This window comes from Chiloscyllium plagiosum, chromosome 9, assembly GCF_004010195.1.
Source record: "Chiloscyllium plagiosum isolate BGI_BamShark_2017 chromosome 9, ASM401019v2, whole genome shotgun sequence".
NCBI lineage: Eukaryota > Metazoa > Chordata > Chondrichthyes > Orectolobiformes > Hemiscylliidae > Chiloscyllium > Chiloscyllium plagiosum.
The window spans coordinates 21,804,803-21,821,657 of record NC_057718.1 but is presented as its reverse complement, the minus strand read 5'-3'; the positions used below and the strand labels follow the sequence as shown (position 1 = coordinate 21,821,657).

Sequence of the window (16,855 nt, the reverse complement as noted above, 5' to 3'; positions counted from 1 at the left end):
TTTAGGAGGAAAAAGAAGACAAACCTCTTGTATATTTTTTCAAAATTATAAATGCATAAGTACCACCTCACTTGTCAGTAGGTTTTATTATTATTCTGACAGCACCATTAATACGTTTTTCAAAAATAAATTGAAGATTACATTGATAGAAGTCATGGTAATGACATTTGGGAAGGACCTACTTCAAGCCCACTACTGCATTGTAGAGGGATGCGCTCTGCTCTTTCGTGGCTGATACATTTCTCAGAAAAATAACCCGGTTGTTCTTCGTTAACTGAAGAAAGTGAGAGTAGTGACCCTGTCAGCAGCAATGGGACACTCTCACAAGCCATTCTGTGTGTTTTCTCATGAAAGGTATTACAAGTGGTTGAATTCTACTGATTGTTTTGATCTCAAATCTCTGGCATCAGAATATCAAAACAGCAGCTGTACTTAGTCACCAGTAGTGCTATGAGTAAGAGAGCAGTATAATCTGAAACATTGTCCTAAGAGATGTCTAACTAGGATTTGCATATGATCATAAAAGCTACATAAATGTTAAATAGGGACTAAAACAGCTTTTCTCAAACATTTTCAGGAGACCATTAACTCTTTCAAAAAAAATACAAATAAAATGCTTTTAGAAAGTTGTTTGGGAGGGAAAATAAACAGCCCTTGCGTCATCTTCATTCTAACAAGACCAAACATCTCTATGCCATTTATTCCATGCTTTGTTAGTTTGCCAAGTACTTTCTCATTGCAATAGATACAACCAACAAAGCAGTTTTCAAACTAGAAACATGGTTTGATATAAATTGGGACTCCATCCATATATCTGTTCTGTCATAAAGGTTGCCTATTTCTACTTCAGTGATGTTGTCAACTCCAACTTTGCCTCAGTTCATCTGCTGCTGACATCTTCAAGCATAGTTCTTTTACTTTAGACTTCACTGCCCTAATATAGAATAAGAGAACAATACAGCGCAGAACAGGCCCTTCGGCCCTCTGTTGCGCCGACCTGTGAACTATTCTCAGCTCGTCCCCCTACGCTATCCCAAAATCATCCATGTGCTTATCTAAGGATTGTTTAACTCTCCCTAATGTGGCTGAGTTGACTACATTAGCAGATAGGGCATTCCACGACCTTACCACTCTGTGTAAAGAACCTGCCTCTGACATCTGTCTTAAGTCTATCACCCCTCAATTTGTAGTTATGCCCCCTCGTACACGCTGACGTCATCATCCTAGGAAAAAGACTTTCACTGTCTAATTCTCTGATCATCTTGTATGTCTCTATCAAATCCCCTCTTAGCTGCCTTCTTGCCAATGAGAACAGACCCAAGTCTCTCGGCCTTTCCTCATAAGAGCTTCCCTCCAGACCAGGCAACATCCTGGTAAATCTCCTCTGCACCTTTTCCAATGCTTCCACATCCTTCCCGAAATATGGGGACCAGAACTGTATTCCAAGTGTGGCCACACCAGCGTTTTGTATAGTTGCAGCATGATATTGCGGCTCCGGAACTCAATCCCTCTACGAATGAAACCTAACACACTGTATGCTTCTTAATATGATCCTGACCGGTTTCTTTTCTTCTACCCTTCATCAATCTAGTCATCCAAATTCTGGTTCCTATGTCCTAATTTGCAGACCCATTCACCTATCACCCCTGTGTTCATTGATCTGCATTGCCCCTAATTAAGCAGAGCTTTAATCTTTTACATTCAAAGCCTTGTTTTCAAACCCCTTCATAGTCTTGCTCTTACATATCTTGGCAAGCCCCAAAGCCCAGAGAGTACCTGCACTCCTCCAATTCAGGCCTCTTGAGCCTCTAAGATTTTAATTTCTGCACAATTAGCTGTACCTACAAAAGTTTAGCATGTGGAACTCCCTCCTTAACCCTGTTTCCTCCTTCAAGATGTTCCTTTAAATTGAACATTTTTATCCAAGGTTTAGGCTGTCTGTCCTAACATCATTCCATGTACCTCGGTCTCAAATTTTGTTTGTTATTTCTATGAAGTACCTCAGGACATTGGCAGTAGAAAGGACTATGGGGATGATTAGAAAGTGGTAATGTTACTGGCCTAGTAATTCAGAGGCCTAGATAAATGTATGGAGTTGAGTTCAAATCTATTCATTATTCAATCTAGAATTCTAGACTTGTTAATAATCCTGCTGGATTGTTTAGAAAAGGAAATCTGCTGCCCTACCTTGCATGTGATTCCAGACCCATTTCTGATGAAGGGCTTTTGCCTGAAACATCAATTTTCCTGCTCCTGATCTGTGCTTTTCCAGCACCACTCTAATCTTGAATCTAATCTCCAGCATCTGCACTTCTGTCTGCTCTCTGAAATAGCCTGCCAAGCCATTCAGTTGTAGGTAGATCACCACTATCTTCTCAAGCGCACTTAGGGATGAGCAATAAATGCCAACAACACACTTATCCCAAGAATGAATATACTGCACTTACGCAGAAGAGTACCATCAGGAAACTGTATTAAACTATAAATATTCAGGAGCTCCTTTCATAATTTCATATTGACACATCACATGGATTGCAGCAGTTCCAGAATGGATGAATAAATGATTCTATTGTCACAGATATCTAGGAAGAGACAGTGAAAAGTGAAGGCAGCTCACCATCACCACGCCAAGGAAAATTATGAATGGGCAATAAATGCTGGATTCCCATGAAACAAGAATCTGAAGTACTAGTCACAGCACATACAACACACCACATATTTACTAGATGCCTGACTGATTAGAAAATGTCACTTGGACAAAACTTGCAACAAAAAACTTCATCTTGATTTTCAACTTAGCATTCATGGTTTATCCATTTTTCTTTCTTTACCCTCTGCCCGTGAGCATCTTTTCCTCATCCTTGTTTCAAATGTGGTGAAGAGCCAAACATTAAAAGCTGTAGAATGATCCATTTCCTGCTCAACAACAAATGCTTGTTCTTAATGCTTGCGTATATTTGTATCAGTAGTGCCATAGGCTAATTTGATAGTAAAACCACAGGAAATAAACAGGAGATTTAGGGCAACTTCTGTTCATCCTACATCATCAGCTATAAGTTTCCCTCTGAGTCTCGCACCATCCTGACTTAGAACTCTATAACTGAAAATGTGTTGCTGGAAAAGCGCAGCAGGTCAGGCAGCATCCAAGGAACAGGAGAATCGACGTTTCGGGCATAACCCCTTCTTCAGGAAAGAAGGGCTTATGCCCGAAACGTCGATTCTCCTGTTCCTTGGATGTTGCCTGACCTGCTGTGCTTTTCCAGCAACACATTTTCAGCTCTGATCTCCAGCATCTGCAGCCCTCACTTTCTCTCTTAGAACTCTATAACCCTACCTCCACTGACACTGGTTCAAGATCTCTGGAATTCACTTTCGAGTAGTCCTGAGAGTCTGTCTACATTCAGAGTTGCAGCAAGATGGCAGCTCTTCACCACCACCTCATGAAAACTTAGGGATCAGCAACAAATGTCCTTTTCAATAATGCCCCACATCCCATGAAAGAACAAAAAAAACTATTTTCCTTGATATTCCCTTTCACGTTACATGAGCAGACACACTTTTATATACGATAACCATGAAGGATTCAAAGATTGAAGTAGTTACAAAGCCTAAAAAATAGGATGTAATGCTTAAGATTTCCTGGGATATTGAAATCTAGAATGCTTAATTTCATCAAAGTAATGTACCATCTGTAAGTTTGATTGCTGTGAAGATCTAAGAGCTAAAATGTAATTATGTGTAAAAGGTAACTGGTCTTGTGAAAAGAAATAAAAAATTTAATAACCTACACCACTAAAAACAGAGGCTACCAAGTGTGGAAATGAAGGTCAAACCTAACAGTTCCAAGAAAATCTTAAAATGCTTCAAATATAAAATTTAGCAGATATGGAAAAAATGGATTTTTTTTTTTAGAACTTTTGACCACAACATTGAATTATTTGACCAATTAGTTGGGTTTCTTAGTGTTAGTGATTTGATTTTTCAGTGTTTATGTTGCTCAATGCCTTCCAATAGAAGGAATAAGTCATGAATGTCTCTCAAAAGTATATCTCCCATTTACCTTGTGCACTTCAAGCAGAGCCGTGTATGCTAGATATTATGCCTTGCATTCCCAAGTATATGCTATATGGGAAGAAGCCAGTACCAGAAAGCCACTACAGCATCCAAAACCCCACTTCAAGAATGCTTATAAACATGACGTAAAGGACCTGAACACAAATTTTCACATGCAAGACTTAAAGGAACAACAGTGGAAAATGGTGATTTTACCTGTGGATCAGTTTATACCGACACCAGAATTAGTTGTTTAGCAATTTGACAGAAGGAACCATTGCCCAAAAGAGGACCCTACAATGACACCTGATAACCATCTCATATTAAATTTAAATGCAGTTTGGCAGTTAAGAGTCAGGCATTTTCCATTGGTTGGCAAATGGACTTTGATTGTTGCAATCAACATGTTCTCATACAGTACAAAAATATTGTTCCCACTTGTCTGTATTTTTGCAAATGTCCTGATGAGTGCAAGACAAAGTTTTGACAAGCTGTCTTTTCAGTTACATTCATAACTGATATTTCTTTTAACATAGATATGCCACAATGTATGAATTATGCATCTGAAAATGTCCCAGTAGCCAAGAGTACACAATAAGATAGCAAGCTTAAATGTAATTTCATTGTAGTTTTGAGATGGTATGAACCTTTTCTGTGCTTATCATCTTTACTGTCGGTGTTTGTGACAAAAGATCATTTTCTAATTGAATAATGGAGCAGCTTTGGAAATGAATGCCCATAAGTGGTCCTATTTTCTTTGTGACTGCACAATTAAAATTCATGCATTTTCACTCTGAAGCAGTTTCAGGTTTGCAATCCTAATTTATTCAAGATTTTTATTAAGAAACTGATTTTCAGACCAATGTGAGGTTTCATTTTGGAGCAGGGTATATCTAAAATATTTGCAGGACTAAGAAACTGATTGATATAGCCACTTTAAACTGTTGGTTTATAAAGTAATAATTGGGAGTGGATTCTAAATATAAATCTATTGCTATAAATATTTAGCTGATTTCATATAATATTGAATAAGGCACTCAATTTAGAGCTGGTTGCTTTATTACAAAAAATGAATGATAACAATTAATCAATTTTCTTGACTTTGTCTTTGAAGTGAATTGGATTATCACAATGCTGCTGAAATAAATGCAAGGTGCCAGAAAATCTGTGATCAGTGGGACAATTTTGGAACACTCACACAGAAACGAAGAGAGGCTTTAGAGGTGAGATATATTTTAATAAAAAATAAGTGAATGAAGATTAAGCCCTGAATAGTATGCTTAATTATACCTTGTATATGAGGGGTACAATACTAACTACATGAACATTTTGAGGCCGATGATTTTATGTCAGCAAATTTAAATGTACAATTAATTTTCAGGTTTCATGCAGCTTTAAGAGGTGTATATTCTCCTGGTCTTTTTTTAATGAAGATAGATGAAGTCAGACGTGCTAAGTTGTCTGTTCCAAGCTAAAAAAGTAAACTGCTTACAAGGCCTTGATTTATTTTCAAGTTGGAACTATAGAAGTTGCATGAATGGATGGAGTCAGACTTCCATAGAACCAGGGTTTTAGTTTAGCTTTCAGTAGCTGTTGGCAGTTTGAAATGGTCATACATACTTCTGCAGCAAAGTGCTTGAGTTCTCTCTCTAACAGAATTTTCTCTTGATGTTCTTTTGTGCTGGACTGGAGAAACGTTGCATGTGAAACAATCTATTCCACTAAATTTGCTTTTGCCAAGGGTGTGTTTATGGAATGTTACTATATTGGAACAGTTGCTGGTTAGTAGTTTAAAAAAAGCTATTATTCTGTTAAGTTTTCCAATAGAGTTAAAGTTAAACAAATTCTTCTTTTTGTTCGTATTGCAACTGTAGAGTAAAAATAAAATGTGTATTGCTTAAAGTAGTGTAACCAATTGAATTACAACTGGAACATTCTTGATATATTTGAAGGGGATTTGGTTTAGTCCATAACATAGCTAATTCTAATTGTTAAAATTCAATGCCAAACTGTGGGCTTGTTTTGCTTATAGAAACTTCTTGTTCAACATAGAACAATTTATTCTAGAATTTGTCAATTTTAAATGTTATCATTGTTGTTTGTGCATTGATGCATTGTGGCAGTTTATGGTCACAGTTGTATGGATGCTGTGAAAAATTTGGAAGTCGGATTTGAATTTGTGGAAGTAACCTTGTCTAGATAACACTATCACCAGATTAGGATTAGTTTTCTTTTTGAACAATGGTTTCGTTTTTTTAATGTTATGCTAATGCAGAATAACTTCATAAACCTTGTGAAAAATGCTATACTAGATCTGAAAAAAACCCACACAAAACTTTGCTTTAGCCAAAAGCAGATTTGATTCAGAATGCGCTCACTTTTTAAGCACTTCTTACCAACAAAAGAGAAATCCATGATCTCAGTAAAATTTAAGTTAGAATCCAGGTTCTTTCGTCAAACTTGAATGTGTCTGCTTTTCATGCTGGTTATCTTAGTAAAAGGTGGTTTAATGATCTATCAACTGCATCTATTTGTGAATCTACTTATATGACAACAACTTTTTGCATTTTTTCTTTATGTTGCATTATCTACTGGGGTGCTATTTGGGCACCATACGCTTACCAAGTTTGCCAGCTTAATTTTTAAAATCCAACTAATGCAGCAGTAAGCACTTCACTACAGAAAAGTGAAAAGATAGATAAGTGAATAAACTAGCACTATGCTTTTGTAATATTGCAACATTATTTGAAAAAGAGTAGAATGATCAAAATAAAATTCAGTTTGTATTGCTCTTAGACTGAATTCACTATTTTCTTGTATTTTTCTCTCTTTTTGGCAGAGCTAAGATTTGAGGTTAGGGTTAGTTGAACTTTAAAAAGTTGCATAATTTAAGAGAAGAAAACAAACACCAGTTGCAGTTGGGTGACTGGCCTAGAAGATAAATGCAACTTAATTACTAATCTAAGGAACACTGCATGATTCAGCTGGCAGCTGGTTGGATGTTGAGTTGGTCATTTCAAGGGACGACCAATACTAAGCAGCCAATAACACACAATATTGATGAAAAAAGAAAAAGAGGGAGAAAACTAGTTTGAGTAGATGCAAAATTATTTTGGAAGTTTCGAGGCAGGCTACTGTTTTTCACTCTCTTTAGTTTTCTGTCCATTTGAAGAATTGTTGAGGGTTTTGAAAAACAAAATCCAGTATATAAGAAAGAAAGAAAGAAATCTGCAGTCTGCTAAAATTGGTTGTATTCCCCAGTGATTTCAAAATTAGATGTACTATCGTGCCTGTGAACAACTCCTATTCAAGGACTGGAAGGAAGGTTTTGTATCCATTGTTTGAAAGCATTTAACTGAACTGGCAAATTACATTTCTTTGCATTTTCTTTTTAACTGTGTGTATCTGTCAGTCTATGTGAGAGTGGAAGTTATGTTCAAAGAAGATTGGGTTTATTTTTTAAAATTCATTTGTGGATGTGGGCATCTCTGGCTCGGACAGCATTTATTACCCATCTGTAATTGGCCAAAGGGCAGTTAAGACTCAACCACATTGCTATGGCCAGACCAGGTAAGAATGGCAGTATCCTTCTTTCAAAGACATTAGTGAACCAGATGGGGTTTTCCAACTATTGACAATGGATTATGATCATCTTTAAACTTCTAATTACAAATTTTTATTAAATTCAAATTCTAACATCTACCAAGAACAGTTTGGAACCTGGATCCCCAGAATATTACTTGAGTATCTGGGTTAACAATCCAGTGATAATACCACTGGGCCATCACCTCCCCTTTAAATCATAGAAATTAATTAATTAGCAGGACAAAGCTAAACAATGTGACGTTAGTGTTAATAATAATTTTTGTTTAGGTCATGAACTTAGTGTTCAAGATCTGTTGTTCATAAAGTCTGCTTGGAACAACTGAGCAATTTTGAAGGTCACTGAATATTTTAATTTCACTATGTTGCAAATACAGTGACAGGCTGATGTGGTTTGGCTTGCTATCTCTGTCATAATGTAATTGAAATAATTCAAATGTATCTAGTGGACAGCTTTGAATTTGACTTCTTTGGAGAGTCATTGGAAAAATATCAATATCATTACTGCTGAATTAATGTTCTAGGAATACAGATATAATATGTGACCACTGTACTTTTTATCTTTCTCCATCCTCATTACTTTGAGATAGCCGTAACCCTCTACCATTTCCAAATTGTTCTGATTTGGTCCAACATACCACTTCCTCTTTAATCGAGTGACTTAAGACTTAAATATATTAACAGGAAAAAAACCTGCAGAATCATATACATTTTTGTTTTGAATCAATTTATCCAAAATTTTGATCAGTAGATAACATGGCACCCAGCTTGATAATTTACTTTGTAGCCAAGAGATATTGAAGACCCATGTACAGTGAAAAATAATCATTTTGAGGGCCTTTTATTATTTGAATGGAGAGTATATTTTAAGTAAGTTAGTATCTTGGTATAAAAAATTCTGTGAAGCATGAAGTTGAAAAACTTGGTATTGCATCTATGTAGTTGCCCATACTCACCACACAGTGGCTCTGTTACAGCATTAAAGCTATTTCATCCAGCTTTATGAATACTGTATGTGACTCACCAAATATCTTTTGGACCCGTGAACTGTAAGCTTAAGTGCGAACTAATGATGTATAAATTTAGTTCAGACCAAAGAAAAAAATGTAGGTTTAGCATTTCAGCTTTGCTTTTAAGGATAAGGTTTGTTTGTCATTTGTTTTACTCATTTATGACCTGTTTCAGTCATTTCTGCTATTATGACAGAGAAGTGAGGAAGACAAGGCCTTGGCATGTACTCTATTTGAGTGTCCTTGTTACCTTTTCTCCATTTCTATGTCTTAGCAGTATCAAGACCAGAAACTTAATAATAGTATAAGCTGCACTCTGAAGCTTCAGCACAGTGCCACCAAAGTTGTCAGTCCATGCTTTAAGAAAAAATATACTTCCCCAACTAATGATTATGAAACTTCACAATCTTTTCATGTTACAGTAAACATTCTTGGTCTTTTCAATTAATTAAATACAGAGAGCCGAGAAATTACAGGAAACCATCGATCAGCTCTTCTTGGAGTTTGCTAAAAGAGCTGCCCCATTTAAAAACTGGATGGAAGGAGCGATGGAAGATCTTCAAGACATGTTTATTGTTCACAGTATTGAAGAAATCCAGGTACAGTATGTTTACTGGAGCAAAATACCGGACAGCAATGGAGTATATTAATGATACTGATATTGTTAAACTAACAATTCATTCTTATTGCATGACATTATTCTATCATTTCACTGAAACTTTAGCTGCCCTTTGGTGACAGTCTCCGAAGTGGGAAGACTAACAAAATGACATCAATGGGAAGCTGTGAAATCACTGCCTGCTAGGCACCCAATTGTGAACTATTTAAGTGGCCAAACTCCTACCTCTTTGATCATTTTGCCAGAGTTGTCTGGTGGGGGGAGGGGGGAGAATGGTGAGATGCTACTTCTGGAGACCATCAATAAAACCTGGTGAATTCTGAGTGGGAGGGGCAATTGGGCCTCCATTTTTAGGCACTCCTTGGCCCACATTAAGGCAGTGGCCACATCTGTGTCCATAATGGTACATTTGTTCATGACTCACCCCACAGCTGCCCTCACCCAAATTGTTGGACCTTCCTGCATGAACCCACAATCCCCTAGGCCTTCACCAAGGGTACCCAATCATTAAGGCATCCTTTTCTTGTAGCTGCAATCTAGGCAATGACAATCATTAGCAATGGCATTGTTGAACTACTGCCCTCTGATTGCCACAGCACTTCTGAGAGGCAGACTGAATTTTGGGACTGAATTTTGAAATTATAAATGCCTCATTTGCCAAAGCAGGGTCATCTCCTACCTTCAGCTCCAGTGGTGGGAGCTTAGATGCTTGCACAAAATTAGACTCTCAGCATTACTAACTGGAGCTGTGTAAATGTAATGTCTACAAATATATTTTCACATTAGTTCTAAATTAAAACCAGCGAATGTTTGAACACCTCTTTTGAATCCATCTTTCATGTCTCCTGTTGTAAGAAGCTAAAATGTAAAATAAAACATTTAATATTAAACTTGTATAGCCTTTTGGGGCTTGTTTTCAGAGGATATTCCTGGGCTTTGTGGCAAATATATGAAAGAATTATCAAAATAGATAGATAACCAGCATCAGTGTTTCAATGAAATTACTTAGTCATTTGTAATTCCTTATCCTGAAAATGACAAAGAGCACCAATGCTAACCCATTATTAACAGTGTAGCAATATTGGAATATTTATGCATGTACTTGTTACTGCAATTTCATAGCTTAATAACACATCTTAATAATGATCCTGTTGTGTTTACAAAAAGAAAATCTATTGATTGGAAGCATACCAAAACAGGAGAAAATAAATATTATTTTATTGTAATTGCAATTTTCTAGATAATGCCACTTATATTTTATTTTTTTTCAAAATTCCACATACATGAAGTGTAATGCTTTTTTGACCCATTCCTCTTAATCTTTAGAGTCTGATAGCAGCACATGAACAGTTTAAAGCTACCTTACCAGAAGCAGACAGCGAGAAACAAGCCATCCTGGGAATCCTTAATGAAGTACAGAAGATTACTCAATCCTATAACATCTCATCCACTGTGTCAAATCCTTATAGCATGATATCACGTGATGAGATCATTGCCAAATGGGACAAGGTATTACCAAACGGAATATGCTAATAAATTAATCAACCAGAAATGGGTTGAGTCTTGAGTAAGATTAGAGGTGCAGGAAACGAATGGCATTTTCATCAACAAGTGAAAGGGGAGAAGATATGTTAATAATTTAGTTGTAGAATCTTTGCTAAGACTCAGTTAAGTGGTCTAGACCAACGCAGACTTTGTTTTTGGTTTCTGGCAGATTTGCTATCTATTTTTAACACCTGGTTTTATTTCAGATTTGCAACAGTTTTCTCCTCTTGTAAACTTCAATATGGTTATGATATTTATTTGCTCTTAGTGCAGGGAACAAGGTTGACATAGAGAATACATGATTGTTCAGTAGGTCTCTGCCCATAATGCCTTACTCTTAATAGAATAGTGTAATATTGCATGAACTGATTTATCGTCACTATTCTGTTCTTTGGTGGTTGTTGATTAAACCAATACCCTATATCTTCAACATTTTATTTAGATTTACTACTGATGTCTTACCTGCAACAGAAATGAATTCCCAGTGTTCAGTTTTGTCATCTTCAATGACATGATATTTGAGAATGCAAGCATGTGATGAAAACAATTTCAATTAGTTAATTGGCTCCATATATGTTGAATTAAAATTCAGTTGTTTTTAATGGCAGGTGAAGCAATTGGTTCCTCAGAGAGATGCAGCCCTGCAAGAGGAGCTTGTACGGCAACATGGTAATGAACGTCTGCGTCGTCAGTTTGCCAGCCAGGCAAATGTCATTGGACCTTGGATCCAGCGTAAGATGGAGGTAAGTTAGGAATTTTAACCAGCTGCTTAAATTCAGTTGAGTACTATGTGTTTCTTTTTAGCTCTTAAAATAATCTATGTTTCATGTTCAACAACTTATATTTTGTATAGCATCTAAAAGGGATAAAGAAACAGATTTATATTAAAGAGTAAGCTGTTCTGAGAAGTGACTAGTCAAAGTTTACCCATCCTTGAAAAGATTTACTGTACCTGCATATTTCTGCAAAAAACAATTTACCCTCTATGTTAAATGCTTGCTGGTTCCACTGATGCCTATGTCTCTCCCACACCGATAGCTACTCCCTTCCTGATTCCATTTTCTTACTGTCTCCTTCAATCTCTGCAAAGACCTCATAAAAACCCATTCTTAGACTAGACTTTTAGTTGTGCTCTTCTATGTCCAGTTTCTTTTTTGATCATTTTCTTCCTTGTCTCCATTCTGCTTGGGCTTTTCCTTTTCCTTTCTATAGAAGTCATCCTTTCATAGAAAGTTACACTCATGTAGACCAGTCGCAAGTTCACAAGATACAAACAAATAGAAGGCAATGTGGCTCAGTTTAATTCACCCATTCAAATGAGTTAGTTATGTAATTAAAACTTTTTATTATTACAGTCCCAAAATGATTGATGTATTTATTGTTTAACTCCAATCACCCTCCGATCCGGTGGATAGCTGAAAATTTACACAATTTTCAGCAAGGAAAGCCTTCCATTGAGACCACTTATGGGAATGAATTAAGATAAGTAAATGCACATACCAGTCAGTTGAGAATGGATTTCTTCATGCACACACTGAGAGCTTAGAATTCTGAGAAAGGGTCACTTGACCCAAAATGTTAACTCTGATTTCTCTCCACTGATGCTGCCAGACCTGCTGAGCTCTTCCAGTAATTTCTATTTTTGACACTGAGAACTCTACTACCCTTTGCACAGTAATTAAGGTAGAGATTCAAACTATTATTGAGGTATGTTGCCAGAGCATATTTGGGATCCTGCAATTTATTTAATCATCATGAAAATTATCCTGAATAAATCTCATATTGGTCTTTGCATATTGTAATTCACTGTATTTAAATACAGGAAATAGCTCAAAATTCTATTGAAATGACTGGAACCCTGGAAGATCAGATGAATCAATTGAAACAGTTGGAGGAGGTCATCATTAACTACAAACCCAATGTTGACAAACTGGAAGGAGATCACCAACTTATTCAAGAGGCCCTAATCTTTGATAACAAGCACACCAATTATACGATGGAGGTACTCGGTGGATGTTAATATGAATGTTGTCTTGTTTTTGTGTGAGGCTTTGTGAATGAATAAGCTACCAACAATATATGTTATATTTGATGTGATCCAAAGGCCAGCCATTCCCAATTGCCAGATAAACCTTTCAGCAGCAAGAAACTAGTAGAGGACTGAACTCTGAGCTGTAACAATCTTATTAAATGAATTAGAAGGACAATAGCGTAAAAGGGGCTGTCTCTTAATCCAATGGAACATAAGTTCTGAAAAGAATGTATACCATTTTCTTCCTTGGACATAGTTTAAGTGGGAGCTTTTGATATTCTGTATAATACTTGGTCTATCCTTGGGCTTATTTTTCTCTTTGGACAAGTTAATTATTTTGGTGCTTAAATACAATCACTTGCAAAAGAAATATTAGCACTGATAATAATTCAACTTCAGGAACCATATTTCTGAGGAGAAAAATGTGCATATTAGACCTTCACTAACAAGTATAAAAACAATTTTAACAATAGTAATGATTAAATAACTTAAATAAGGAAGTTGGAGAGCTAAAAGGCACCATGAAATGTCCTGTTGAAAGTAGGATCAAGGAGAATCCCAAGGCATGTCGGATACTTAATGAGTACTTCACATCAGTATTCATCAAGGAGAAGGACCTGGATGATGGTAAAATGAGAGAGGATATGTTGATATTCTAGAGCATGTCAATATTAAGGAGGTGTTGGGTGTCTTGAAAAACATCAAGGTAGGCTGGTTAGTGAGGTTAGATCTCACTGAATACAGGGAGAATTAGCCATTGTGATACAGAACTCACTCAAAAATAGAAGACAGAAGGTGGTGGTGGAGGGTTGCTGTTCAGACTGGAGGCCTGTGACCAGTGGTATGTCTCAAGAATCTATGCTGAGTTTACTGCTTTGTCATTTATATAAATGATTTGGATGTGAACATAGGAGCTTTAGTTTGTAAGTTTGCAGATGACACCAAAATGAGAGGTGTAGTGAACAGGGAAGAAGGTTACCTCAGATTACAATATGGGCTGATTAGTGGCAGATGGTGTTTAATCTAGATAAATGTGATGTGCTGCATTTTGGAAAGGCAAATCAGAGCAAGACTTATATACCTAATAGGAAGGTCCTGGGGAGTGTTGCTGAACAAAGACACCTTTGAGTGCAGGTTCATAGATCCTTAAAAGTGGAGTTGCAGGTAGATAGGATGGTGAAGGCGGCGTTTGGTGTGCTTTCCTTTATTGGTCGCCCACATTTGGAATATTGTGTGCAATTCTGGTCTACCTCCTATCAGAAGGAAGTTGTGAAACTTGAAAGAGTTCAGAAAAGATTTACAAGGATATTGCCAGGAGGATTGGTGCTATAGGGAGAGGCTGAATAGGCTGGGGCTGTTTTCCCTGGTGCATCAGAGACTGAGGAGTGACCTTATAGAGGTTTATAAAATCATGAGGGGCATGGATAGGAGAAATAGACAAGGTTTTTACCCTGCAGTGGGGGGAGTCCAAAACTAGACAGCATAGGTTTAGAGTGAGAGGGGAAAAATTCAAAAGGGATCTAAGGGGCAATTTTTTCACTTAGAGGGTGGTGAATGTATGGAATGACCTGCCAGAGGAGGCTGATACAATTACAACATTTGCAAGGCATCTGAATGGGTAAATGAATAGTAAGGGTTCAGAGATATATGGGCCAACTACTGGCAAATGGGACTAGATTAGTTTGGAATATCTAGTTGGCATGAACAAGTTGGACCAAAGGGTCTCCTTTCTGTGCTATACATCTGACTCTAGATAATTCCCTAAGGCATGATGGGATCTAACCCAGTATACTGAAGGAGGGGATTGTTGGGGCCTTGACACAGATCTTTGTATCTTGTTTAGCTACAGGTAAGGTCCCAGAAGACTAGAGAATAGCCAATTTTTTTTTAAGAAGGGCAACAGGGATAATCCAAGAAATTATAGGCTAGTGAGCTTTACATCAGTGGTAGGGAAATTATTAGAGAAGATTCTTAGGGACAGGATTTATTCTCATTTGGACTTATTAGGGATGGTCATCATGGCTTTATGCAGGGGAGGTCTTGTCTCATAAATTTGATTTGAGTTGTTTGAATAAATTTTAGTCTGATCCAGAAGATTAAGTCACATAAGATTGGTAAACTGGATACAAAATTGGCTGGTCATAGAAGATGGGAGGTAGTTGTTGAGGGTTTTTTTCCTGACTGAAGGTCTGTAACCAGTGGTGTTCACAAAGATCAGTGCTTAAAATGTAGGGGGGCTGAATAGTAAGTTTGTAGACAACATGAAAATTGGAGGAATTGTGGATAGTGAGAAAGATTGTCAAAGGACACAGGGGAATATAAATCATTTACAATTGGACTGAGAAACGGCAAATGGAGTTTACGCCAGACAAGTGTGAGGTAATGCATTTTGGGAGGTCAATTGCAAGAGGAAAGTATACAGTAAATGGCGGGACCCTTAGGAAAGTTGATAAACAGAAGGATCTTGGGATGCGAATCCATTGGTCCTTGAAAGTGGCAACACAAGTGGATAATTTGGCAAAGAATACGTATGGCATTCTTGCCTTCATCGGTTAGGGGATTTAGTATAAAAGTTGGCAAGTCATGTTGCAGCTGTATAAAATTTTCGTTGGGCCACATTTAGAGAATTGCATGCAGTTCTGGTCACCACAGTACAGGATGCCAAATTTTTGGAGATGGTGAGAAAGTAGTGTACCCACTACTTTTTTCCTGGATTTAAGTTTATTAGCTATAAGTAGAGGTTGGAGAAATTTAGTTGACTTTCGCGAGAGCCTTGAAGGCTGAATGGAAACCTGATGGAAGGATATAAAATTGAGAGGCATGGATACTAGGGAGCAGAGATTTAAGGTGAGATGGGAAGGTTTAAAGATGTGAGAGGAAAATTTTCTTACATGGTGGGAGTAGGTAGCTAGATCATGCTGCCAGGGCATGTGGTGGAAGCTGTTCAAGAGGAATTTAGACAGATACATAAACAGGCAGGAAACAGATGAAAAAGGACCATTTCTAGAGAGATGGGATTAATTTAGAATGGCACTGTGGTCAATGCAGACATGTTGGGTCAAAGGGCCTGTTTCTGTGCTGTACAGTTCTGTTTTATCTAGCTTAATCTTTAGATTTACATGATTCACAGATGTGAACACGTTCTTTGTCGTAAAAAAAAAATACTATTTAAGTGAACTTTGTGGAACATGGCGCAAAATGTAATCTCAACATTTAAAAGTCCAGAACCGTGTACCCTTGAAACCTGAAAAAGTTACAAGGGTGCACGGTTTGAGTCTTGTATTCAGTGAGATGTAAATATATCCTTGTGTATTACTGTAGAACCTTTTTAAACTTGTTTCGTTTTTTTTTGATAGCATATCCGTGTTGGCTGGGAGATGCTTCTTACTACAATTGCCAGATCCATGAATGAAATTGAGACCCAGATTTTAACTAGAGATGCTAAAGGAATCACCCAACAACAGATGAATGAATTCAGATCTTCATTCAGCCATTTTGATAGGGTACAGTGTTTCTTTTATCAAGTGGTTTTATATAAATATGTTCAACATCTTTTCAAAGTAAATATTGATTTTATGATGACATCTGTCACTTTTGCATCCCATGAAATAATGTATTATCCAGGGTATCTTACTGCTCCATCACAGAAGTAATGATAGACAAACAGGAGAACTAAGTGAAAATTCACCTCTCATAACCTAATTGATTATTCTGATGTTTTCAGACAGACAGTGCACCTGATTAGCCGTCAGAGTGCTGAGACATCATTTACAGATTCACAATTACTCAACTTAATCATTTTAAAATTGTGTACATTTTCTATAATGACTACTCAGGAAAAGAGAATTAGCGGAGTCTGCTGTAGAGCCTAATTTGTGTTAATACTTTTAAAATGACCATAAGAAAAATCAAGTTATAGTATTCAGGTTAATACGTTAGCTTCCAGTTGCTTTTAAGAGTCATAGATACAGTGCGACTTAATTCAGATCAAGT

At 37.0% G+C, this 16,855-nt stretch overlaps 1 protein-coding gene across 1 annotated transcript in view; it reads left to right on the top strand.

Annotated features, from left to right (window-relative positions):
* Nucleotides 1–16,563, top strand: part of LOC122552694 (alpha-actinin-2-like) — a 96,082-nt gene extending 79,519 nt beyond the window's left edge. The window contains exons 13-18 of the mRNA XM_043695564.1: nt 5,168–5,276; nt 9,125–9,265; nt 10,612–10,794; nt 11,439–11,573; nt 12,653–12,832; nt 16,219–16,563. Coding sequence (XP_043551499.1) covers nt 5,168–5,276; nt 9,125–9,265; nt 10,612–10,794; nt 11,439–11,573; nt 12,653–12,832; nt 16,219–16,515 — 1,045 coding nt within the window. The 3' untranslated portion in view covers nt 16,516–16,563. The remainder of the gene's footprint in view (nt 1–5,167; nt 5,277–9,124; nt 9,266–10,611; nt 10,795–11,438; nt 11,574–12,652; nt 12,833–16,218) is intronic.
* The last annotated feature ends 292 nt before the right edge of the window (nt 16,564–16,855 follow it).